General features: G+C 36.3%; 1 protein-coding gene across 3 annotated transcripts in view; it reads right to left on the bottom strand.

Annotated features, from left to right (window-relative positions):
* MNAT1 (MNAT CDK-activating kinase assembly factor 1) overlaps positions 1–27,871 on the bottom strand; it is a 246,477-nt gene that overhangs the window by 170,700 nt on the left and 47,906 nt on the right. For all 3 annotated transcript variants that reach the window (XM_011961940.1, XM_011961941.1, XM_011961942.1), the window contains exons 2-3: positions 10,436–10,588; positions 8,667–8,740 (exon numbers count right to left, since the gene is read on the bottom strand). In XM_011961940.1, the coding sequence (XP_011817330.1) occupies positions 8,667–8,740; positions 10,436–10,588 (227 nt within the window). The remainder of the gene's footprint in view (positions 1–8,666; positions 8,741–10,435; positions 10,589–27,871) is intronic.

The raw sequence follows: 27,871 nt of genomic DNA, 5'->3' as shown, positions 1-27,871 counted from the left end.
TGATTCCAAACCTGAACTTTTATCTACAATGCCTACAAAACTAGTTGTGTCATTTCTCTCAATGCCTGAAAACCAATGCTACCTAGCAGTCCTCTGCATTTGTATGCCCCTACACTTTCCCATTTCCATACCTGTGATTAAACTGTTTCCTACCCACAGGGCTCATCACAGTACCAACCTCAACCCAGAACAACAGTGAATATCCACATATGACTCACCCTTCTGTACCCATTTTAATCACCAGCTCCTCCTTATGAGACACTTTGCAGTTACAATCTCTCCATCCCTGAATGCTTACAATACATTATCTAATACCACTTTGCTGGCATTTACCCACTTTCTACCCTGTATAATGATTTTCAATGTGCACAACTTGTCTGACCTATTAGAAGGATAACTGGCACCAAAACTTAGACTAAAAGAATTGTCTAAGTTTTGAGGGCAGTTTCTAGGTCTGATTCATCTTTATTATCACTTCCACTACTTCTACTGTACTCCTATTGGAATGGCAAAACTCCAATAACAACATAAAATGCTGGTGCAGATCTGGAGCAACAGGAACTCTCGTTCCTTGCTGTTGGGAATGCGAAATGGTACAGCCACTTTGGAAGACGGTTTCCTAGTTTCTAACAAAACTAAACACACTCTATCATATTAATCTGGCAATCAAGCACCTAGGTATTTACCCAAATGAACTGAAAACATATGTTCACACAAAAACCCACACATGAATGGCTACAGCCGCTTTATTAATCATTGCCAAAATTTGGAAGCAACCAAGACATCCCTCAGTAGATTAAAAAAAAAATGTAATATTATTCAGCACTAAAAAGAAATCGGCTATAAAGCCAAGACACAGAGGAGCTTTAAACGCATATTGCTAAGTGAAAGAGCCAATCTGAAAAGGCTACATACTGTATGATTCCAACTATATAACATTCTGGAAAAGTCAAAACTATAAAAACTAAAAAGAACAGTGTTTGCCAGGGGTTGGGGTAGGGAGGAATAAACACACAGAAAAACACAGAGGATTTTTAGGACAGTTAAAAATGACTCTATATGATATAATGGTAGATACACATTATTATATGTGTGTCAAAACTCATAGGGTGTACAGCACCAAAAATGAATCCTAGTGTAAACTACAGACTTTGTGTGATAATCATATGTCCATGTAGGTTCACTGATTGTAACAATGTACCACTCTGGTGCAGGATGTTAATAGTGGGGGAGGCTGTGCACTGTGCACATGTAGAGGGAAGAGATATATAGGAACTCTCTGTACTTTCTGCTCAATTTTGCTATGAATCTAAAATTTCATTTAAAAAAAGTCTACTTTTTTAAAAAAAGAAAAAAAGAAAAAACTTCTCATCTGGTAAGGGCTAAAGAAATACTTATTGAATTATCATGAGAGAAAAAAATAAACTAATACCCAACATTTATAATTACCTTTATAATTATAGATTTAATTAAAATAACCTTTATAAGTACAGATTTGAACATGGCAAAGGAGGAAGGTTCAAAACGACAGGACTAAATAATCTTGGTTTCTTATGGTATGAATCTACTGAAAAGTAAGTGGTCAAATTGATATCCCATGTAGAGCTCTACTAATATGTTTAAAACAGTTTAAAAAACACTGTTTATTAGCAAACTAGACAGTTTACTACTGATTTTAACTTTTATATTAGAGCCCAGAAATAGGTAAACTTAAATCTTAAGTGAAATTAATCTGTTTTTATACAAACAATTTATTTTATGCTTATTAAAAACTTTATGAGTTCTGGATCACTTGAGGTCAGGAGTTTGAGACCAGCCTGGTCAACATAATGAGGCCCCATCTCTACCAAAAAAATAAAATTAAAAACTTAACCAAGTGTGGTGGCACACACCTGTAGTTCTAGCTACTTGGGAGGTAGAGGCAGGAGGATCACTTGAGCCCAGGAGTTTCAGGCTACAGTGAGCTATGATGGTACCAATGCACTTTAGGACAGAGTGAGACCCTATCTCTAAAAAATAAATGAATAAATAAAAATTTAAAAAAGAAAACTTCATGAATTCCAATAAAAGTAAAATAATTTGTTTCATATTTTAATTTAGAAGCAAAGGTAACAGCAATAATAAATGTAAATCATAATCAGATAATACAAACCTCTTCCTTTAAAAAGTAAGAAAAGAACCATAAAAGTGAATTGCTATTTTTAAAAGTTTTCAGATGAAGCAGGTCTCATTCATACCAATGAATCAGGTTGGTACAACAGCCGTGAAGAAAAAGGAATAGAAGCTAATTTGCTATAACAATCATTTGACCCTTTATCTGTTTACTAGTTTAGCTCAGATATTGACCTGCCTTTAGTCAAGTATTAAAAGCAAACAAAAAGCCTATTGTATTTTCTGAAAGATTTAATGTTATTTACGTACAATTTTGAAGTCTTTTTGACATCCAGAATTTATTTTAAAAAGCCCTTAGGACTTTCTCACCCTTTTAAAATAAGAATTCTCTGCACCAAAAGAATAATCTGTTTTGCACCAAAAGAATAATCTGTTCATTATGAAACTAAGAATAAACCTTTGAGATAATCCCTGGAGCCATAAGGAACAAGAATTTTATGTATAGATTGTCATAACCACAGAAAAGAGCCTATTGTTAATGCCATAAGAAAGTCCATCTTCATGTGTGCCCCTTCTATTGAAAATGTTTGATGCTATTATTCAAAATTATAACGTTTTCATTTTTATATTCATGTTCAAAAGATTCATAATGAAATTTATGCAACAAAATTACCTCAATCTCTAATTTATGAATCCTCAAACACTGACCCTCTGAGGCACCCTACTAACTCTAGTCCTCTCAGTCCAGACTTAAACATTTATCTTCAACAGCACCCTTCTACCTACAAGATTGAGTTCAAATGTCTTTAATATCCTTCAAAATATGGCCCCAACCTACCTTTTTTCTCTCATCTCTAATAATTCCATAGAACTCCATTTTTCTAGACTCAGAGAGTAAGAAAATCCTATATTTACAATTTGGCTCCATTCTTTACTAGCAATGCAATCTTGGGCACAATACTTAAGCTCTCTGTGCCTCTTCTCCAAATGCAAAATAGGAATAAAAATGCCTGTCTCTTAGTGTTTCAAAAATTATGTGAGATAATGTGTGTACAGCTCAGTCTGGTACGTAGTAAATGTCCATTAAATTAACATTTTATACTTCTGATTAACACAAATAGTCAATACAGATATCACAGACATCTAACTAATTATCTTTAAAAGTATGAATAAAACACAAAATAGAACGCTAATGAAACAAGATTTTTAAAGGAAGTTTTGGCCAGGTGTGGTAGCTCATACCTGTAATCCCAGCACTTTGGGAGGCCAAGGCGGGTGGATCACAAGGTCAGGAGTTCAAGATCAGCCTGGCCAAGATGGTGAAACCCCATTTCTACTAAAAATACAAAAAAAATTAGCCAGGCATGGTGGTAGGCGCCTGTAATCCCAGCTACTTGGGAGGCTGAGGCAGAGAATTGCTTAAACCCGGGAGGCGGAGGATGCTGTGAGCCGAGATCACGCCACTGCACTACAGCCTCGGCAACAGAGCAAAACTCCGTCTCAAAAAAATAATAAGTTTTATTTATATGATGACAAACAGAACAATGCCATACAACTAAGTGGTGGAGCCGCACCGTAACAAAACTTAACAGGTCTAAAACTAAAGTTTTTACTTCATCTCTCATTTCTGCACACGCTTCACCCAACAAAACAAAATAATAGAAAATACTGCCTATTCTTCCGTGTTTGCCTGGTTAACATCATACAACTGCATGGGGTCGGGTCATAATATTTTAATTTATCCTTGCCTACTCTAACACACTTCCTACATCAAATCAACCACTTAAATATTCTGCATCTAAAATATCCTCTTTATCTATATCCACTGTTAGTATCTACTCCAAGCCCTCATTATTTCTCATCCAAATTACTGTAATGGCCCCTTGAAAAGTCATTTCTCACTCTTTAGTATCTCCTCTTAGCCACAGGATAAAATCTTAACTGACAGCCTGGTTTGCAAAGCCCTCTTTTTTTTCAGTTGACAAATAACAATTGTAAATATCTACGGGGTACAATGTGATGTTTTGATATACGTATGCACTGTGGAACTATTTTATCTAATTAATTAACGTATCTATCACCTGACATGCTTATTTTTTTGTAGCAAGGACACTGGAAATCTATTCTTTTAGCAATTTTGAAATATACATTATTATTAATTATGGTCACCATGCTGTGCAACAGACCTCAAAAACTCATTCCTCCTGTCTAATTGAAATTTCATATCCTTTAGCCAACAAAATAATAAAAAATACTGCCTATTCTCCAGTGTTTACCTGATTAACTCCATCCAGCTCCCCTTTCCCCACCCACCATCCATCCCACAGCCTCTAGTAACCACCATTCTACTCTCTACTTCTCTAAGTTCAACTTTTTTAGATTTCAGATATAAGTGAGACCATGCCATATTTGTCTTTCTGTGACTGACTTATTTCACTTAGCATAATGTCCTCCAGCTTGACCCATGTTGTTGCATATTACAGAATTACCTTCTTTTTTAAGGCTGAAGTATTCCATGGTGTATATGTACCACATTTTCTTTATCCATTCATCCAATGATGGACACTTAGGTTGATTCCATATCTTAGCTATTGTGAATAGGGCTATAGGTTACAGACCCAGAAGTGGGATTACTGGATCACATGGTAGTTCTATTTTTAGTATTTGAGGAACTTCCATACGGTTCTCCAAAATGGCTGTACTAATTTACATTCCCACCAACAGCATACAAGGATTCCCTTTCCTCCACATCCTCATCAACACTTATCTCATCTTTTTGATAACAGACATTCTAACAGATGTGAAATGATACCTCTTTGTGATTTTAATTGGCATTTATCTGATGATTAGTGGTGTTCAGCACTTTTTTTTTTTTTTTTGGAGACAGAGTCTCGCTCTGTCACCCAGGCTGGAGTGCAGTAGCACAATCTCGGCTCACTGCAAGCTCCGCCTCCCGGGTTCACGCCATTCCCCTGCCTCAGCCTCCCGAGTAGCTGGGACTACAGGTGCCCGCCACCACGCCTGGCTAATTTTTTGTATTTTTAGTAGAGACGGAGTTCCACCATGTTAGCCAGGATGGTCTCGATCTCCTGACCTCGTGATCCGCCCGCCTCGGCCTCCTAAAGTGCTGGGATTACAGGCGTGAGCCACCGTGCCCGGCTGAGCACATTTTCATATACCACTCGTATGTCTTCTTTTGGGAAATGTCTATTCAGGTCCTTTGCTCATTTTTTAAATCAAGTATTATCTTGCTACTGAGTTGAGTTCCTCATATATTTTGGAGATTAACCCTTTATCAGATTTCTGGTTTGCAAATATTTTCTCCCACTCTGTAGATTATCTCTTCACTCTTTTGTTTCTTTTGCTGTGAGGAAGTATTTTAGTTTGATATAATCCCATTTATCTATTTTTGCTTTTGTTGTCTATGGTACTAAGGCCTCCTTAATCCAGCCTGTTTTTCAGGCCTCATTTTTAGTCACTCCTCATGTTTTATCTACCTATAACAGACTACTTGCTCATTCTCCAACATGCCCCACATTTTTCTATCTCGGTGCCTTTTTCTTTTGTTACAAATGTTTTCCCAAGCCCTTTCTATCTGGTTAACTCCTCTTCCTCTTTTGAGATCAAATTCATATGTCATCTCTTCTCTGAACTTCACCAAACCATATCTCTATTTCCCAGTGCTAGGTTAATTGCTTTATCGGTATTCCCATAGCATTTTATAAATGCCTATTTATAAGACTTATCACATTAAATTATAGTTATTAGTTAATATAATTATCCCCCCCTTTAGAGTCTGAGCTTATTGAGGACCAATACCACATATCCCCATCAATAAAGCAGTTCACATAACATAATTTAAAAACTTACTGAATTGAACTGAAGTTCAGAAAATAAACTATAAATCCAAGAGGTTACTTCCCAAAAATCATCAATATCTTTAAATAGAGTAGAACCACTCTTTAATCAACACAATGAGGATTTATAGTTATTTAAATAGGTTTGTTAAAGGAGGGAAACACACACATACACCTATCTCTCTCTTCAAATACTTTAACTTAAAACATACATAGTAAGTATATAGTCATTCTCTAACTTAATGACATACAGCAAATTCTAGCCTTTAATTAGAGTTGTGCTTCTTCCTTATATAGGCCATAATTGTCATCTATATTGTTCAATTTCCTTTTTTGTTTTCTGTTTTTTTGGTATTTTGAGACATGGTCATGCTCTGTTGCCTAGGTTGGAGTGCAGTGGCGCAACCACGGTTCACTGTAGCCTTGGACTCCTAGACTTAAGCAATCCACCTCAGCCTCCCAAGTAGCTGAGACTACAGGCGTGTGCCACTACACCCAGCTAATTTTCTAAATTTTGGTAGAGATAGGTCTCATTATGTTGTCCAGGCTGATCTCAAACTCCTGGGCTCAAGCAATCCTCTTGCCTTGGCCTCCCAAAGTGCTGTGATTACAGGTGTGAGTCACTGCACCTGGCCAATTTCCACTTTTTAAGAAGTGACTTAAAAACCTGAAAAGCAGAATCCTTTAGAGTTTTACAAGGTTTTCCCCAACTTTACACACAATTTAACTTTAAATATTTAAATTACATATAATATTTAAATATGTATTTAATTACATAACTACAATAACAAGTACAACTGGCATAAGAAGGTTGACAGCATTCACAATGCATTCATTATGCTGTGGTTATCAGTGAGTACATTTTATGGAAGAACTGGGGAATGTCAGTTACTTCAACGTGACAATTAAGTGGAAATTGGTTAGGAGAGTTTCCCGATACTGCAACTGAAGACAGTCCTTCATGAATATACGTGATAGCAGAATCACTTTCAAATTAAATGGTCTGAGCCACAGTTTCTATATTTTGGTAAAGAAAGCATTACATGTTGTATCCCTCTAACATCCAGACTTGTTCTTGCCTATCAATTCTAGTACCAATTATGGGCCCCATATTGTCCATACCTTCAAATTAATTTATCTTGGAGCAAGATATATATATATGTATTTTTTTTTTTTAATCACAGCTCAGTCAGAACCTTAATCCCAGAATCAAGATCTCCTTGTAGTTCATCCCCTAAACCTATTCCTCACCTTCTCTGTACATCAGTTGCTTTTAGTTATCCTGACTGCCTGCTTAGAATTGTGAACATGTATTCAACTTGTACTGCAACACCTATAATCTCCTTTCCTTTTATTGCTTGACCAGACTTTTGACTAATCACATTACCTTTAGAATACACGTAAGCTACTTTTCCTCCCAATTGCTATCCAACAGCTTGTCCTATACTTAACATCTATGTACAGCCAGATTTCTACATACCTTCATACTTGCCCAATTCTTGTAGATTTCTTTCTGGTTTTTCTTCTCAGTCTACATTCTAATTTTTCCATTTTGCCTTGTCACTCCCAATTCTACCATCTTTTCAGCTAAAATCCATAGTCACTCATGATGCTAAGATAACATACAAAGTGCAATGAGTACATGCAGAATGGAAAGGCAGTGGCTCTTATGGCACTGAAAGATCCCAGAGAAACCCTAAATTATGTTTTCCACATGTTTTTGCTATGGCATAACAAATGAACTTAGACATATAAGAAAAGTTTCAGGTAACAGTTGAAACAAAAAGATTTTCTGGATTTTCTGGTAAAGAAATTAAAGGAATTAGAATATTTATTATTCCTCAGGAATGTGAATTTTTTAAGTTTACCATATATTAATCTTCTAAACAATGATCCATTTATTATAATCTTATTTTTAATAGTAAATATTGAGTACAGTTACCTATCAAGTTTGAAAGAATAAAAATGATTGTTGTTTCATCTTCATAGTCTCATTCTAATGTTCACAGTATATAACCTTTGTGTCATTTCCAAACCCGCACTTAGTAGTAATTATTGCAACTTTAAAAAGCAGCATTTTTTTAAATCAATATATAACACCTTCTAAAGTTTTTAACATCTCTGAAATTTTAAGAAAACTGAAATCATTAGACAAAATCTTCCTTTTGACTAAACACATCAGAAAGAAAAGACACAAAGATTACTCCAACCTCTGATTCAAGAATAACACTGATTAATAGAATGCCACTTCAACAGTCAACTGCTTCAAAGTACTTTAAGACTACTATATACACAGAAGCACAAATAATGATAAACATATGGCTTTATTCACTATAAATAAGGTTAATAGGAACCCCATTTTTGAAAAATCGGAATATGCTTTCCTTCATTTAAACTACTCTAACATGTTATCAACATACAGATGTATGTACCCATATAGTCTTCCTCCCCAGCTACAAAGTGTTACTACCTCTATTAAACATATTTTTCCAGAGACAAAATATTAAGTAGGTTCTTTACCTAAGTATGCCTTCAATTTGACAAACACGACTCAAGTGCAAAAGAAAGTAATTAGGTAAATATTAGCTATCACAACTAAACCTATTAAGAGGTTTTTATGTGAGATGTTCTCCTAAGCATTTAAAAGATAAAAGCACATGGTCTTATAGGCTAGCATACATCAAATTAAAAACATACCAATTTCTTCCACTTCTTCCAGGAAGTCATTGTATTCTCTTAGACTAGGAAAATCTTCTTCCCTTTTATTGTATCTTTAAGAAAACAAAAAAGAAATCTACATATTACATATCATTGCTTTTAATATTATCTAACTGGTTTTACTTGTTTTTACCTAATTCATATATGATACAAGGAAAAGAGTTGCTTACTGTGTAAAACATCATTCTCTATTTTTTTTATTTTTATTTTTTGAGATGGAGTCTTGCTCTGTCGTCCAGGCTGGAATGCAGTGGCACAATCTTGGCTCACTGCTACCTCCACTTCCCTCGTTCAAGCAATTCTCCTGCCTCAGCCTCCCGAGTAGCTGGGATTATTACAGGCACACACCACCACATCCAGTTAATACTTTTTGTATTTCGTAAAGATGGGACTTCACCATGTTGGCCAGGCTGGTCTCAAACTCTGACCTCAAGTGATCCACCCACCTCAGCCTCCCAAAGTGCTGGGATTACAGGCATGAGCCACTGCACCCAGCCTAAAATACCGTTTTCTTGACACCAGGTTTGTAACCAGACCAAAAATGCAATCCTTAAATTCTTATAACTACAGAGAAGAAGTAGGATCAGGAGAAAATGGTACAGTATGCAAAATCCTTGTTAAGACTTCAGGGAAAGATAAATTGGGAGCTTGAAAGATTGGGAAATGAGCTTAAGCAAGGCATATCAGTGGAAATTATGGTATTATTTACTTCTAAGGGATTCACTAATTTCCAAAACACAAAAAGAAAATTGAAGCGACTCCTCCATTTTTCATGACACAGTCTAAAAAATGCTAGATCAAGAAAATCTTTAAATATTGTAATGTACCTGTGAAGAATCAGTAAATTGCAAGGAATTAACAATGAAAGATCAAAATCTAAGAGACTACCTTGCAGAAGTTATACAAACAATAAAAGAGCTGCTAGGGGCACTGATAAAGTATCATTGGTTATGTACCTAGAAAGATGCTGCTAAAATACTGATTACCTGGGTTGAAATGTATACCACCAAAAAGGAAAATAAATATATCAATTATTTCTTATAATAAAAGAATGGATAAAAAGAAACCCAAAACTATTAACAAAGAGTAAAAAGTAAAGCCTAAATTGTAAATGAAAAAGACAGATTAATAATATATAGGTATATATACACATATATACACACATATATATACTATGCCCATGTGTGTATGTATATATACATAAAAATATACATACCAAAATAAACTACAGCTAACACATGATTTTCTCTAATAGCCTTCAAACCTCAACTTAATGTTACCTCCTCAGCCCACACCTGACATCACTGACCACAGCAACACTGACCGCTAACTATATAACACTATTCTCAATCTATAATAAATAACATTTGCTTTGGTTTACCTGTTTTTTGTCTTTTTGCTATCCTGTGCTACTGTACGGTAAGTCTCATGAGGACAGAGTTCATAGCTGTTTTACTCATCACTTCGTAACTGCTGCCTAACATGCATAACACAGTGTTTACACATAGTAGGTACTCAATACATGTTTATTAATCAAAAAACAAATACAAATGAATAATGAAGCCATCAATCAAGAGGCTCTTCTTTAACAAAGATAAATAATATTACTCAGTTCTCTAAGAACTTAAATGAATTTATACTTACATACCTGCTAATTTGTCCATATTTATGAGGAAATAATAATCAATTATTGACATAATTGTTAAAGTCCTCTTTGTTGACTGAATCATTCGAGCAGGAATACTTACATCTTTAGCACTTTTTTCCTGATCTCAACCTCCTTATCAACAGTGGGATCTTCAAAGAGTTGTACCCTGAAGTTGCTCTTTCTAAGTGGAGTACCACACTCAGGACAGTTTCCAGCTCCTCTCACAAACAGTAAATCTACACAACTTTCACAGCTGTAAGGAGAGAAATAAAACATAACATTTAAGCCAATGTTCAAATCTACAACACATCTGAACAGTTTGCCCCTATGGGGTAAAGAGAGTGAGACTTGAAAACTAGTCATTGCTATTTAAAATCTTACCAAAAAACTTTCTGGAAAATGTTCATTTTCATTTGGAGCTTACTTTTCAGATATAGGTATCCCAAGTGACACCAGTTTAGTTTTACAGATCAAATAAATTTATAAATTAAAATAAATTGAGTGAGAAACTAGGAAGAAGAGCAGGATAGGGAGAAGTAGAAGAGCATGTAAAAGGCTAGTGTATGGTCACCTCCATCCGTAGTCCCAATATCATCCTTTGACCTGGGCAAGAAGAGCCTCTGCCAGAGGCCTGCACTTTAGAGAGTCCTATATACCCCAAACACTAAAACAGATGTTTTTTCTTCCTTTCCTTGTAAGAACATTTTTTGAAAGTTCAGTAATCAACTGAGCAAATGACAATTACAAGAAAGAGGTGCTAGCTGAATGAGGCCCCACTGGCCAGAGGATAAAGAACTTTGAGTGCTCTAGTATGTATGACAGAGAAAATTAACACAACTTCTGCAATAAGAAATCCTAGAAAGAATGGCTGCTTATAAAAGCTTTATTCCGTTAAAGTTCGTTGCCCCAAATAAAGCAAACTGAATACCCAGGCAAGCCAGGTTTCCCAGATACCTGCATCCCCTTTTCTGGTAGTGCAACATTAAGAAGGGCTTACAACTTCCTAGAAGACTTGAATTGAAAAAACAATGAACTGGAGAGGCAAACTTCCCTGTAAACAGATTCCTGGAGACTTGGCGGGATCTGTTAATATACTGTTTTAGATGGGTCTAGGTACCACCACAATCATCCCTGCCCTGCCCCAACAGATCCATACTACCACTCAGTCAGGCAGGTTACAAGGATGGATGGGAGGAGAGAGCAGTTCCTTTAGCCTCTGGGTCTTGAGGGTATAGGCTGCTGGCAACCCAAGATGCTGTTTAGGAAATCAGGCTGGGCCAAGGATGTGGCTTGATTTACAATTTCTAAATATTCAAATGTTTTGATAAATATTTAAACATTTGTAGTCCTCCAGGTATAATCTTGCTCAATTCCATATGTGTTAGGGCCACACAGTCCTAATCACTCCTTTTGTTAGCAATATCTGACATCATCTTATTTATTTCTGTGTTCTGTCTCCCAGACAAGGAACTACAGTATATTTCATAAGGACAGAATGTTGCCTATCTTGTTCCCTATCCCCAGTGCCTAACACTAATTACTCAATAAATAAACTTCACAGAACAAAAAAAAATGAATACAAGACAAAGGGAAAAAGAGAAATTCTAATGAATAGGGAAGAGTTGATTTCTTCTGAGTATGTATTTAACTTACAGAATAAGCTGAATAAGACAAGTAATAAGAAAAATAAGAATTTTAAAGATTATTAGTAAAATACTAACATTGATCTTTATATGTATACATACACACACACACACACACACACACATATATATATATATATTTTTCTTTTTTGAGAATGCAGTGATGTTATCACAGCTCTCTGTAGCCTTGCCTTCCCAGATTCAGGCAGTCTTCCCACATCAGCCTCCTCAGTAGCTGGGATCACAAGCACACGCCATCACGCTCTGCTAACTTTTTAATTTTTTTTGTAGAGACTGGGACTCCCTATGTTGCTCAGGCTTGTCTCTAACTCCTGGGCTCAAGTGATTCTCCTGCCTTGACCTCCCAAGTTTCTGGGATTATAGGCATGAGCCACCACCCCTGGCCTATATTTCTATCTGAATAGTGTCACTAAAAAATAACAGGAAAAAATTCCAAAGATCATAGTGCCATTAGCAAGATCAACTAAACCCCAGATAAACCACTTTGGACTTAGGAAGTTTCAGAGCGGTGCATTTCCACTACTCTTTGTGGTTACAGGAAATTAAACCCATGCACGGAAGGTGAAAACAGGCACACTTCATAACTATACTAACTAAAGATATTTATAAGCAAGCAGCTATCCAAAATATTCAAAATTACAGAGTCATAAATAACATTATATATCTCAAGGTCTTGGAGATTAGACTCAATCGTTTAGTCAGCAAGGTAATATAGAACATTAATATATCTAAAAGTCATATTGTATATTAGACATAATATATTATTTGTTTCCAAAATCAGTTGTACATCTCCACTTTTTATAATCTGCCTTAAGCCATAATAATTTAAACAGTATTAAAACTTTTTATTGCAGTTTATTTTCCTATGTAACATTTTCCGTTTCTAATTTTAACTGTGAAAAGAATATTTTTTCTTTAAAGCTCATAAAATACAGAATTATATAGAAAAATAATTCAAAGTTCTACTTCATTGTGTTCTATATCTCACTTTCCACGGGTAATATGCTACTGCTGAGTTTAGTGTTTGTGTGGCCACATCTTTTTCTACATATTTACAAAATATATATATGAAAACTGATCATTAGAAAAAGAACAGGCCAGGCGTGGTTGCTCATGCCTATAATCCCAGTGCTTTGGGAGGGCAAAGCAGGAAGATAGCTTGAGTCCAAGAATGTAAGACTAGCCTAGACAACATGGCTAGATCCCTCTCTCTACAAAAAATAAAAATTAAAAAGAAAAATCAGCCAGATGTGGTGGTGCATGCCTATAGTCCTAGCTACTCAGGAGGCTGAGGCAGGAAAATCACTGGAGCCCAGGAGTTCAAGGTTACTATCAGCTGTGATCGGCCACTGCACTCCAGCCTGCATGACAAAGCAAGACCTATGTCCAGAAATAAATAAATAAATACATAAAATAAAGAACAGGGGAGGTAGGCTGGGTGCAGTGGCTCACACATATAATCCCATCACTTGGGAGGCCAAGGCAGGCAGATCACTTGAGCCCAGGAGTTTGAGACTGGCCTGGGCAACATGGCAAAACCTCGTTCCTACAAAAAAAAAAAAAGTTAGCCAGGCATGGTGGCACACGCTTGTAGTCCCAGCTACTCAGGACGCTGAGATGGGAGGATCACCCAAGCCCAGGAGGTAGAGGCTGCAGTGTGCTGTGGTCATGCCAGTGAACTCCAGTCTGGGCAACAGAGCAAGATTCTGTTTCCAAAAAAAAAAAAGGAGTAGTAGTAGTTGATAATTGCTAGTTCATTTTATCTGGCAACAAAGCAACCAAAACAGCAGTATATGAGCAATCTTTTGCCTCTAAGAGTGCGAGGAATTTTTTCAAATAAAATTTTACATTCTGCAGAAAACAGAAAACTCTGGTGAAGAAGCCCAAATTTTTAGTCATTATCCATTTCCAAAAACATTTTTATGGTTTTTGTTTTTAAAAATCAGAATGGTGCTCATCCTTTTTCTCTCTGAATGATTTATTTTTAGCAGATTTTATTTTATCAAGAATATTCTCGTCAAAATTTTAGTCAATTGATCGCTTTATTTTTAAAGAGCAACTATATTCCATGTAGAATTTCAAATATTATTAAAACATACTGACTTAAAAAATTATTCATAGTTTGTCAAAAACTCTATACTTAAGACTTTCTGTGAAGTAACCTAGTTTTATCAGCACTTTCCATTCTTCGTTAGCTCCTTGGCTTTTAAAACTGAAACAGAAACCTATGGTCTTGAAAGATGAAAAACAAGTAATAACATTGTTAAAGAAAAATTTTATTTTTACAACAAATTCTTCCTTAAGCCCATTTGTACTAAATTTAAGAAAGAAGCAGGATATTATTTTTAAAAAATTTTCCTCCCAAAATACGTTGCCTAACTTGTCTATACAAGAATATATTGATTGAAGTGCCATATCTTTGAACATTAAAACATTAGAAACCTAAATTCAACTAAATTTGACAAAAATCTCTGCTCTAACTGAATCGTAGAAATTTGAGTGGTAGAAATGACCTAAATGATCACCAGTTAATTAAAATATTATCAACATACAATAATGAAATGCGTTTAAGGATTCATGGAAAACACATGAAAAAAATAACACCTGGTGCATTTTAGAAAAGACAGTCAATTTACAAATAGACTTTGTTCCAATAGTTTGCTTATAAATAAGCTGCTTGGAACTCAAAATACATTTTTCCCAAATAAACTATTTATATGTGATGGTTAGGATTTTCAACTAAACTGGCCCAAAGAAGATGAACAAAATATTAGATATTTTCTTTTCTTATTTTTCTCTCCTTCCCAACTTCCACCATGAGTTGGTGATGCCAGCTTTCAAGTGGGAAATAAACTGGAATTTAAAAAGAATATTCTACAAGGTTTGGTCCCCAGAAAGTAACCAATTGAAATCTTTACCTTAAAAAGGTTTGAGATTTTCTTAAAGCTCAGATATTTGTAATTTTAAAAAACTTATGACCTCAAAATGAATAACTTTCAATAGAAGGAGTATACAATCTTAACAAAAGTAGAGACTTACTTATTTGCATACATGAATTTCAAGCCAATTAGCCATGGGATCCAGTTAACTTTGTCTACGATAATAATTTCTCATCTATCTCAGCAACTAAAATAGGAATGTGTTACATTTACTTATGTGGCATACTCAATTTAAACTTTGAAATATTTGCTGTTAAATTTCCTCATCAGTCCTTTCATACCTTTAGGCTAAATTGCTATGAATCACTTGATACCTAAAAGGGAACTCAGAATCTATGAACTCCAAATCCTGAGAAAAAATTCATAACCTACCTCCTCAACAAAGTGCTTTTGGAATATGAAGCAAAAGAATTCATCCACAGGTAGAGAAGTGATGGCCTAGAAGTAGGTATTAAAACATTATGAAGAGACAGTAGACTTTCAGAAGAAAAGATGTTGCCCTCAAAATTTTAAAGAGCATGTTTACCCATTTTTTCATTATCTTAGAACTCAAAATTAATGTCTAATCAATCTTCTGTTGGCTATTATCATTTAGCATAGCAATTTTCAACTAACAAGCAAATAATATAAGGTACAAATTCAAATAGTATATTTAAGTCCATTCTGAGCCAGAAAAACAGAGCTGTGTAAAAACAAATATTTGTACGCAAGGGAAAAGGAAAGAGTTAATAATTAAATAAAGCTGTGCCAGAAAAACACACTTTCAAAAAAAAGGGTTTGTATCCTCCTGACAGACAGCAAGGACCATGGAATCTATCCAGTTTTCCTTTTTGCCCCTTTGCCAAAAAACTCCTAAGCCAAATTTAAATCCTTTATAGAATAATACTGTATTTTCTAGAAAGAGGTTGGAAATATATGAAGGAACGTAGAAAGAAAATAACATTCATTAGGGTTTTTGTAATGTAGGTATTATTTTCCTTACTACACAGATGAGGGCACTAGGCATGGAGAAGTTGAATAACTGGCTTAAAATCATATAGCTAGTAAGAATTCACCATTACCCTGTGAATCCCATATACCTAAGACAGGACTCAGTCAATTCAGGAAGTTTATTTTGCCAAAGTAAAGGACACACCCTCGGGAGGTCCTGATGACATGTTCCCAAAGTGGTCGAGTACAGCTTGCTTTTATACATTTTATATTGATAATCATGATATAGATTTTATATTAATAATCAGTATGTGTAAGATGTACATCGGTTCGGTCCAGTAAGGTGGGACAAGTCGAAGTGGGGGCTTCCAGGTTAGAAGTAGATGAGAGACAAAAGGTTGGATTCTTTTGAGTCCCTGATCAGCCTTCCACTGAATACACAATTTAGTCTGGCTCAGTGAATCTGCATTTTTACATAAACAATAGGGCAGAGGAAGCAATCAGAGATTCATTTGTCTCAGATGAGCCTCAGAGGAATGACTTTCAATAGAATGGGAGGCAGGTTTGCACTAAGCAGTTCCCAGCTTGACTTTTCCCTTTAGCTTAGTGATTTGGGGGTCCCAGGATTTATTTTCCTTTCACAGTCCTCTTCATACTCTACATTTTATCCTTCAATCTTTTTCTTACAATTTTTACAATGACCTATGAAAATAATCATCCTAAGTCTCTATTTCTAGCCTAAAAATCTCTCCTAAATTCCTATTACACACTGCCTACTGCACAATTACTCTTTGATATTCCCACAAGTTACCTCAAACTCAACATACTCAAAACCAATCTTCTTCTGTCTGTGGCAGATACACCAACTTTGTGCATAAACATTCATATACTATGGTGAAAACAGAAAAAAAAAAAAAGAAAGAAAAAGAAACAAGTAACTCTATTACAAAAGCATACTTTGAATACTATCATAAGCTTTCAGCCAATGAGCAACAGCTCAACAAATTATACTACATACTCCTAGTCAGCATATGTTAATAACACATCATATTCCAAATGCTCTAAGCCAAGAACATTTTCTGAAATATGTGGACTACTCTTCTGTAGTCATTCTTTCTGCCACTGATGAATAGTTTTATCCTGGAATAGCTAAAAAGGGTGTGCATGTGATAGTGCTGGATGTTAAGATTTAAGACATTAGAGGCTCAAAGCCCCTTCAGGGATAGAGTTGAGGAAACAAGGTAAAACGTAACTTAGAAATTGGGAGGGAAAAGTCTGTCTGACTTTATGAAGGGCTTCAGAAATAATACTGCAGACTAGGAGAACTGACAATTACAGGCATGCCTCATTTTATTGCGAATTGCCTTATTGGGCTTTGCAGATATTTCATTTTTTACAAATTGAAGATTTGTGGCAACACTACCATGGAATGAGTCTATCAGCACCATTTTCCAACAGCATGTGCTTACTTCATGTCTCCGTTTCACATTTTGGTAATTCTCACAATATTTCAAACATTTTCACTATAGTTATATCTGTCATGGTGTTATATGATGAGTGATCTTTGGTGTTACCATTTTAATTGTTTCAGGGCACCATGAAAAGCACCCATATAAGACAGCAAAGTCAATAAATGTTGTATGTACTCGAACTGCTTCACCAACTGACTGTTCCTCCATCTCTCTCCCTCTTCTCAGACCCCCCAGTCCTTGAGACACAACAATATTTAAATTAGGCCAATTAATAACCCTACAATGGACTCTTAGGTGTTCAAGTGGGAAAAAAAAAACAGTCACAGGTTTCTCACTTTAAATCAAAAGACAGAAATGACCAAGCTTCCTGAGGAGGGTGTATCATAAGCTGAGACAGCCCAAAAACTAGGCCAACAGCACCAGTTAGCCAAGTCATGAATGCAAAGGAAAAGTCCTTGAAGGAAATTAAAAGCACTGTGCCAATGAACACACAATGTTAAGAAAGAAAGCAAAACAGTCTTATCATTTATACAGAGAAAGTTTCAGTGGTCTAGATAAAAGATCAAACCAGCCACAACATTCCCTTAAACCAAAACCTAATCCAGATTCTAACCCCTAACTCTCTTCAATCCTGTGAAAGCTGAGAAAGGTGAGGAAGTTGCAGAAGAAAAGTCTGAAGCTAGCAGAGGTTGGTTCATGAAATTCAACGAAAGATGCTGTTTCCATAACATAAAAGTGCAAGGTGAAGCAGCAAGTGCTGATATGGAGGCTTCAGCAAGTTATCCCTAAGATCTATCTAAGATAATGATGAAGGTGGCTACACTGAAAAACAGACTTTTCAAAGTAGATGAAACATCCTTCTATTGGAAGATGCCGTCTAGGACTTCCATAGCTACAGAGCAGAAGCCAATGCCTGGTTTCAAAGCTTCAAAGGCAAGGCTGTCTTTTCAGGAGCTAGTGCAGCTGATGACTAAATTGAAATCAATGCTCATTTGTCATTTTGAAAAATCATAAAGCCCTTAAATATTATGCTAAATCTATACTGCCTGTGCTCTAAAAAATGGAAGAATAAAGCCTGAATGATGACACATCTATTTACAGCATGGTTTGCTTAATATTTGAACCCACTGTTGAGACCTATTGCTCAGAAAAAGATTCCTTCCAAAATGTTACTGCTCATTGACAATGAAACTGGTCACCTAAGACCTCTGATGGATATGTGCAAGGACATGAATGTTGTTTTCATGCCTGCTAAAGAGTGATATCCATTCAAAAGCCCATGGGTCAAGGAGTAATTTTGACATTGAAGTCTTGTTATTTAAGTAATACATGTCATAATGCTGTAGCTGCTACAAACAATGATTCGTCTGATAGATCTGGGCAAAGCAAATTCAAAACCTTTTGGAAAGGATTCACTATTCTAGATGCCATTAGGAACATGTGTGATTCAGGAGAAAAGGTAAAAAATATTAACATTAAAAAGCATTTGGAAGAGGTTGATTCCAATCCTCACAGATGACTTTCAGGGTCTGACTTCAGTGGAGAAAGTAACTGCAGATATGGCAGAAACAGCAAGAGAACTAGAAATTAGAAGTGGAGCCTGAAGATGTGACTGAATTCCTACAATCTCATGATCAAACTTGAACAAATGAGGAGTTTTGGCTTCTTAGGGATGATTCTTGAGATAGAATCTACTCCTGGTGAAGATGCTGTGAACACTGTTGAAATGACCACAAGAGATTCAGAAATAGTATATACAGTTAGTTGATAAAGCTGTGGCAAGGTTTGAGGATTGATTCCAATTTTGAGAGAAATTTTACAGTAAGTAAATGTTATCAAACAGCGTCACGTGCTCCAGGGAAATCTTTCGTGAAAGGAAGAGTCAATAAATGCAACAAACTTCATTGTCTCATTTTAAGAAATCGCCAAGGCCACCCCAACCTTCAGCAACCACCATCCTGATCAGTCAGAAGCCATCAACATCTGGGCAAGACCTTCTACCAGCAAAAAGATTATAGTCACTTTCGAGGGCTCAGATGATTGTTAGCAATTTTTAGCAGTAAAGTATATTTTAATTAAGATATGCACACTTGAGTCATATTGATATTGTACACTTAATATACTACAGTATAGTGTAAACATAACTTTTATACACACTACGAAACCAAAAAGTTTGTGTGACACACTTTATTGTGCCAGTCACTTTATTGTGCTATTTGTTTCATTATGATATTTGCTTTACTGTGGTGGTCAGAAACCAAACCAGCAATATCTCTGAGGTATGTCTGTATATGAGTAATAAGGGAAAGTATCATCACCATAGGAGCATTCAGGACTTTGGAGACTTGAAAGAATGATGTCCCACTAAACCAAGCTAGCATCTCCATAGAGACCTTTACTATAATTCTACCTTGGGGAAAGGAAGGGCAAATTCAACTAATACTCTGATTTCCATTAATGCAGGTCCTGCACTAAATAAGGCATGTCTTTACTTCCACCGTGATTCAAAGGAGCTAAAAATACATGGACCTAAGTATGTCCAAAAAGAATGTCAGCAATTACCTGAAAAGGCTATTATCAAAATGTTTCTCCCTTTTCCAAATAGGTATCTATAGATGCCAGATAGTCTTCATTTATTTCAACCAAAATACACAACAGACTCAACACAGAAGCAGATGTGAGAATCTTGTTTTCTTCTCTTAAGCCAACCATTTTAAAAAGATTTGCAAAAATGTAAAACAATGCTACTCATCTTATAAAATATTTTTGTTTTGGAAAATATAGTTATGTTTCATAAAATATATTGTTTGTGGTAACATGTAATAGGTTTATAATTTTTGATGAATAAATGAATATTTCAAAGTTTCTGAATTTTAATTCCTAATATTATAAATGTTAACAGATATAACTTTCATAAGTAAGAGGTCTTGAGGGTCATCAATAACTTCTACAATTACAAAAGTTACTAACACCAAAAAGTCTGAGAACCACTGTTACATGTGACCAATAAAAGATTACTTATAATGAACAAATGAACTCAAAGGAATGCAATCATAATTTAAGTGTTCCCCAAACTACCCAAGCCATTAAGATTTTCTCATTTATTAGTACTGAGTAAAATATTTTTTAGATTTTCCACTGTTTCTATTGTTCTAGCTCTCTCTTCATTTCTTATTTTGCTTTTCTACCTCTTTCTCTTGATTAGAAATGTTACATGTTTGTCTAAGTTGTATAAAGGCCCTTTTAAAGAATCACTATAAAGAACCTTGAATTTCACAATTTTTTGTGTGTTTTCCAATTTACTAATTTCTACTTTTCTATTATTTGTTTTATTCAATTTTTCTTAATTACATTTTGTTTCTATTTCTTGGAGTTTCACACTGGGTTTATTTCATTATTTCACTCTTCATATCTACAACAGAGTTTGTATTTTTCTACTATTTTTAAGAGGCCATTAAAAAATATATATAATTCACTTTTTAACTATTTCTTCTAGGTCTACATTTATCAAGCATCCATTATTATGACCTTTTAAATAGAATAAAAATAACAACTAGTCAAGATGTTATTTCTATTCATTAGGTCCTCAAATATTTAAGCTAAACAGTTGGCTACCCTCTCAGTACTATGTCAGGTGCCTTGTCAAATGCAAAGCTGAACCCTCAAATGTTTGATGAGTACAAGAATATACATTCTTGTGAATGAATTCAAAAACAGTTGATACTAGCAAATAATTATAGATTGATTATATAAGCTATACAAAGCAGATGTATGAGAATAAACTATCATCTCTTACCTCAACAACGGAAAATTCCAGAAGATCCATATGTGGGGCTATTAAGGCAAGAACTGTATTTGTTTTATGACAAGGAATGCTTAACTCAAGGTGAAATAATTCTAAAAATACAATGTTCTCATTTTTGTTTTCTTGAAAGCAAAGTATATCAATGTTTGCTCAACATTTGCTAATATTTTCAATTAATCATTTTAAATCCCTAATAAACACTAGGGAAAATCAATTAGTAAAATAACAGACAAGTTTGACACCCATTCCCTAGATTGTTTCAAAACCTAAGTCATATTTTATATTTGTAATATTTTTATTTTTCTGATCAGTAAGGACATTTTTTAATTACACTGATAAAGGGGGGAAATGGAAACCTTTTAACAAATCAAATGGCCACCCAACAATCAACTTAATTAAATGAGTTACTACATACAAAAGAACTTAAATCAGTTCCCGATACACAGTAAATGTTCAAGGAGTGCTAGCTGGTTGGGCGTGGTGGCTCACGCCTGTAATCCCAGCACTTTGGGAGGCCAAGCCGGGAGGATCACCTGAGGTCAGGGGTTTGAGACCAGCCTGTCCAACATAGTGAAATTCCATCTCTACTAAAAATACAAAAATTATCTGGGTGTGGTGATATACACCTGTAGTCCCAGCTACTCAGAGGCTGAGACACAAGAATTGCTTGAACTTGGGAGCCAGAGTTTGCAGTGAGCTGAGATCACACCACTGTACTCCAGCCTAGTCAACAGAGTTGAGACTTGGTCTTAAAAAAAAAAAAGGTGTTAGCTATAGCTACACATTTATCAAGTCCTTTCCACTTGACCAAAGAATTCTTACACTGTCCAGAAACTAACTGTAAAAAGAATATTTTCGTTGCTTGGCGTGGTGGCTCATGCCTGTAATCCCAGCACTTTGGTAAGCTGAGGTGGATGGATCACAAAGTGAGGAGTTCGAGACCAGCCTGGCCAACATGTAGAAAACCCAACTCTACTAAAAATACAAAAATTAGCCAGGCACAGTGGCGGGCGCCTATAATCCTGGGAGGCTGAGGCAGGTGACCTGCTTGAACCCGGGAGGCGGAGGTTGCAGTGAGCCTAGATCGCGCCACTGCACTCCAGCCTGGGTGACAGAGCTCTGTCTTGTAGGGGGTGGGGGGGCGGGAATATGTTCACCCTGATGTGGTGTCTCACATCTATAATCCCAACACTTTGGAAGTCCACAGCAGGAAGATCATTTAAGTCCAGGAGTTCAAGACCAGCCTGAGCAACATAGCAAGACCCTCATCTCTATTTAAAAAAAAAAAAATGTTTTTAGTTAGCTGGGTGGCTGGGCATGGTGGCTCATGCTTGTAATCCCAGCACTTTGGGAAGCAGAGGCGGGTGGATCACCTGAGGTCAGGAATTTGAGACCAGGCTGGCCAACATGGCAAAACCTCGCCTCTACTAAAAATACAAAAAAAAATTAGCCAGGCGTGGTGGCACGTACCTATAATCCCAGCTACTAGGGAGGCTGAGGCAGGAGAATAGCTTGAACCAGGAGGCGAAGGTTGCAGTGAGCTGAGATTGTGTCACTGCACTCCAGCTTGGGTGACAGAGGAAGACTCCATCTCAAAATAAATAAATAAAATAAAAAATAAAAGTAAATTAGCTGGGCACAGTGGCCTGTAGTCCCAGCTACTTGGGAGGCTGAAGTGCGAGGATCGCTTGAGCCCAGGAGGTCGGAGCTGCAGTTAGCTGTGATCACGCCACTGCACTCCACCCTGGGTGACAGAGTGAGACCCTATCTCAAAAAATATGTATGTATTTTGCTCTTTATTTAAAAGTAAAACTAAAAACAATTACATCTAGATAAAAATGTTTTAAATCTCAAATGCTAAGCATTACTTCTGATGCTAAGAGTTCTTGAGATATTATAGAAAAGACTTAGAGAAAATATATGAGCAGAAGTTCCAGAATACAGGAGGGTAAGTTTACTAACTCCATTAATAAACACCAGCTTAGTGATTTGTTTAATTATTTACGTGTAGCCAACAGAATTTACAAAAAAAAAAAAAAAAAGAAAGCTGGACCAAGAATACAACTATCTACGTAATCAGATCTCAGAATGAAGAAGAAAACCTCAAGTAAGGTTAGAGCTATTACCTGGGTTTATATTATCAAAACTTTGAAAAAAGATTTCTTTCTTTCAAAAAGATATCATAGCTAAACAAAACCATTGCTTGCCTTCAAGAATTTTAGGATAACCAGGCCGAGCGCAGTGGCTCACACCTGTGATCCCAGCACTTTGGGGGGCCAAGGCAGGTGGATCATGAGGTCAGGAGTTCGAGACCAACCTGGCCAAAATGGTGAAACCCCACCTCTACCAATAATACAAAAATTAGCCAGGTGCAGTAGCAGGTGCCTGTAATCCCAGCTACTCGGGAGGCTGAGGCAGGAGAATCACTTGAACCCAGGATGTGGAGATTGCATTGAGCCGAGATTGCACTACTGCACTCTAGCCTAGGCAACAAAGCAAGACTCTGTCTCAAAAAAAAAAAAAAAAGAAATTAAAGAATTTAAGATAACCAAAGGTCAGGAAGGGTAGAAAGAAGCAAGGGATGAAGAGAGGTTAATGGGTACAAATATATATATACTTACAAGAAATAAGACCTGGTGTCCAATAGATTATCAGTAGGGTGACTATAATTAACATTAATCAATTATAAATATTAGAATAGCTAGAAGACAATAATTCAAATGTTCCTAGCATAAAGAAGAGATAAATATTAAGGTGATGGACCTCCCAATTACCTTGATTTGATTATATAAATGTATCAAATTATCACATGTACCTGAAAAATATGTTTAAATACATATCAATAACATCTAAATTTTTAATTTAAAGTAAATTTGAGGCCTGCTCACTGTTTTGAAATTAACTACAAGATAATTCATATATCAATAGTCATCCTTTCCCCTTCCAATATGAAGCATTATTTTCATTAATTTATTTTTTTTTTTTAGAGACAGGGTCTCACTTTGTTGCCCAGGCTAAAGAGGAGAGGTGCAACCATAGCTCACTATAACGTTGAACTCCTGGGCTCAGGCAATCCTCCTGCCTCAACCTCCCAAGTAGCTAGTACTATAGCCATGGGCCACCACACTCAGCTAATTTTTTTTTTCTTTTTGTAAATAGGGGGTCTTGCTATGTTACCCAGGCTGGCCTCAAACCCCTGGCCTCAAGTGATCCTCTCACCTTGGCTTTTCAAAGCACTGGGATTACAGACATGAGACACTGCACTGGACCTAAAGCATTATTTTTATAACAACAACAACAAAAAAAAAATTCTTTGTGGAAGATGTCCTGTACACTTTCTTAAGGAGATGCAAAATTTACTACTTATTCTGCATAAACGCCAGTTAATAATATGCTATCATATGCAATATTCTAAACACTGGATACTTCAAGGTAATCTATTATATCTAATTTTACAGACAAAAAAGGTATAAATGCTATAGATTTATTTAATATTTTCATATTTTTTCAAATGTATTTATATTCACTTATTTTGTGAAATATCCAGAATAGGTTAATTCATAGAGACAGAAAGTAGACTAATTGTTGCCAGGGGTCAGAGGGAGGAAAGAATGGGAAATAACCATTTAATGGAGATGGGGTTTCCTTCTGTGGCAATAAAAATGTTTTTGTGCATTTGCAGTGTTGTATAACCACCACTAGATAGAAGTGGTGGTTACACAACACTGCAAATGCACAAAATGCCACTGAATTGTTCACTTTAAAATGGCTAGTTTTGGGTTGGGTGCAGTGGCTCACACCTGTAATCCCTAACACTTCAGGAGGCCGAGGCAGGAGAATCACTTGAGCCCAGGACTTCAAGTGCAGCTGCAGTGAAGCATGATCATGCCACTGCACTCCAGCCTGGGCAACAGAGTGAGATCCTGTCTCTAAAAAAAAAATAATAAGATAAATAATAAATAAATAAAAATGGTTCATTTTATGTAATATGAATTCACTTCAATTTTTTTAGAAAAACATTTAAAAAGCAAAGTTATACACTCTTAGTTTAAGATCAAGTTTTATGTATTCACTTATGATTTTCGACAAAGCAAAAAACCTGGATTCTTACTCTAATATTTGCTTGCTGCAGGGGACAAACATCTTTTGGTTGCCTCCCCAATATCTAAACAACGCTTCCCCTGTTAGACTACAAATTTCCCAATCATGCATTTTGGTAGCTTTGATCCCACTCCCAAATCAAGAACTGGGCACTGACTGGTTTTAGCCAATCAATGAATGTCATCCTTCTGATTGCCATGGTTGGTTCAGAGATGAACAGGCAATCAAATAGGCACCATTTAGATATGAGGAGATATTTGCTGAGACTATCTGGGGAAAAAAGTTTCCTCTCATTTCCTTTATTCCTGTAAGAGAAAGCATCCATTTTGTTTATCTAGAAGCATCTCTAGAACTCCAAACTTAGAAAGACAGCACTCTGAAGAGGATGGAGAAGGAAGCCAAGAAATAGAAAATGAAACAACGGTAACATTACTGAACTACTACATCTGGCCTCACTTGAAGATCACCCTATCTATGGCTGTACTTTTCAATGAGTCAATAAGTTCTTCAAAATAGTTTGAGTTGAACTTTCTATTAGTTGTAAACAGAAGCACCCAAAAATATATACTACCTATACAAGACCTTTGGAAAACTACCTCTCTGTCTTCAATTACCTTACCCATAAAAGCAATAACAATGTCTGAATTCAGTCTTTTCCAAAGATGTTACTAAAATGAGAAGACAAGTGAAAACAATGAAAAACTACCTACATATCCTATGATCATGTCATGGAAGCTTTTTATTCTAGAATGTACTTCTTTAAATTATAAATTCAGCATTTACCACATAAAAGTTGGTCTTTTTACTAAAGGCAATGCTTTTGCTCTAGAATAAATTCCTTAAAAAGATAATTCTATCATTGAGCACATAAAAGTTAGTATTCTTACTAAAGACATAATCATGTAATTAGACTCTACACTGGTAATCAGAAGATGAGATTTCTATCCCAGTCCTGTGTCTTATCACATTGGAACTTTGAGAAAGTCAAATTCTCATTTATAACATATATAAGGTTTTTTCCAAGTTTGATAATTCTAGATACCTCAAGTACATAAAAACACCTTACCTATAATGTGCTCCCACAATTTGAACTAATATTATATAATGATCTACAGTTGCCCTGATTTTATCTAAAATACGCAAAGTAATCCCTCCCCACAAAAAAAGCTGAATTTCCCACTGGATATTTAAAACAGGTTCTAAGCCAGGTACAGTGGTTTGTGCCTATAGTCCCAGCTACTGGAGCAACTAAGGTAGGAGGATTACTTGAGCCCAGGACTTCGAGTCCAGCCTAATGTTACTTTGTTCATAATGTTACTTCGAGTCCAGTAACATTATGAGACCCCATCTTAAAAATTAAAAAAACAGATTCTACTTATTCACATTGATTTTGGTTTTTTTTGTTTGTTTTTTTTGTTTGTTTGTTTTTGTTTTTTTTTTTGAGACGGAGTCTCACTCTGTCACCCAGGCTGGAGTGCAGTGGCCGGATCTCAGCTCACTGCAAGCTCCGCCTCCCGGGTTTACGTCATTCTCCTGCCTCAACCTCCCGAGTCGCTGGGACTACAGGTGCCCGCCACGTCGCCCGGCTAGTTTTTTGTATATTTTTTTTAGTAGAGACGGGGTTTCACCGTGTTAGCCAGGATGGTCTCGATCTCCTGACCTCGCGATCCGCCCGTCTCGGCCTCCCAAAGTGCTGGGATTACAGGCTTGAGCCACCGCCCCCGGCCTGATTTTGTTATTCTGTCACTGCTTAATAGCTATAATCCTTAAATGGTCCATAATTTATTCTTCTTTTTTGCAAATGAAACCATGTCAAAAAACTAAAGGACTAAATAAATCTGAAAATAGTCTATTTTCTTTGGACGTTAGATATGCTAATAGCCAATCACAGAATCTGGTCAAGACTGATTTATCCCAAAAGCTACAACATCTGTTTTGACAACCATCACTCTCATTATTTAAACAAAAGTCATATTAAAAAGAAAATCACCCCGGTGCAGTAGCTCACACCTGTAACCCCAGCACTTTGGGAGGCCAAGGTGGGAGGATCGCTTTAGGCCAGGAGTTTGAGACCACCCTGGGCAACATAGCAAGGCCCCAACCCTACAAAAAAATAAAAAATAAATACAAAAATTAGCCAAGCATGGTGGCACATGCCTGTGGTCCTATCAATTGAGGAGGCTGAGGCAGGAGGATTGCTTGAGCCCAGGAGTTCAAGGCTGTAGTGGGCTGTGATCATGCCACCACACTTCAGCCTCAGTGACAGAGCAAGACCCAATCTCTAAAATACATTTTTTTTTTTTTTTTAGAAAAAAGAAAATTAGGCCAGGTGCGGTGGCTCACGCCTGTAATCCCAGCACTTTGGGAGGCCGAGACGGGCGGATCACGGGGTCAGGAGATTGAGACCATCCTGGCTAACACGGTGAAACCCCGTCACTACTAAAAATACAAAAAATTAGCCGGGTGCGGTGGTGGGCTCCTGTAGTCCCAGCTACACGGGAGGCTGAGGCAGGAGAACGGCGTGTACCCAGGAGGTGGAGCTTGCCGTGAGCCGAGATCGCACCACTGCACTCCAGCCTGGGTGACAGAGCAAGACTCTGTCTCAAAAAAAAAAAAAAAAAGAAA

This window comes from Colobus angolensis, unplaced genomic scaffold (assembly GCF_000951035.1).
Source record: "Colobus angolensis palliatus isolate OR3802 unplaced genomic scaffold, Cang.pa_1.0 Scaffold57, whole genome shotgun sequence".
NCBI classification, from domain to species: domain Eukaryota; kingdom Metazoa; phylum Chordata; class Mammalia; order Primates; family Cercopithecidae; genus Colobus; species Colobus angolensis.
This window is presented reverse-complemented; position numbering and strand designations above follow the sequence as displayed.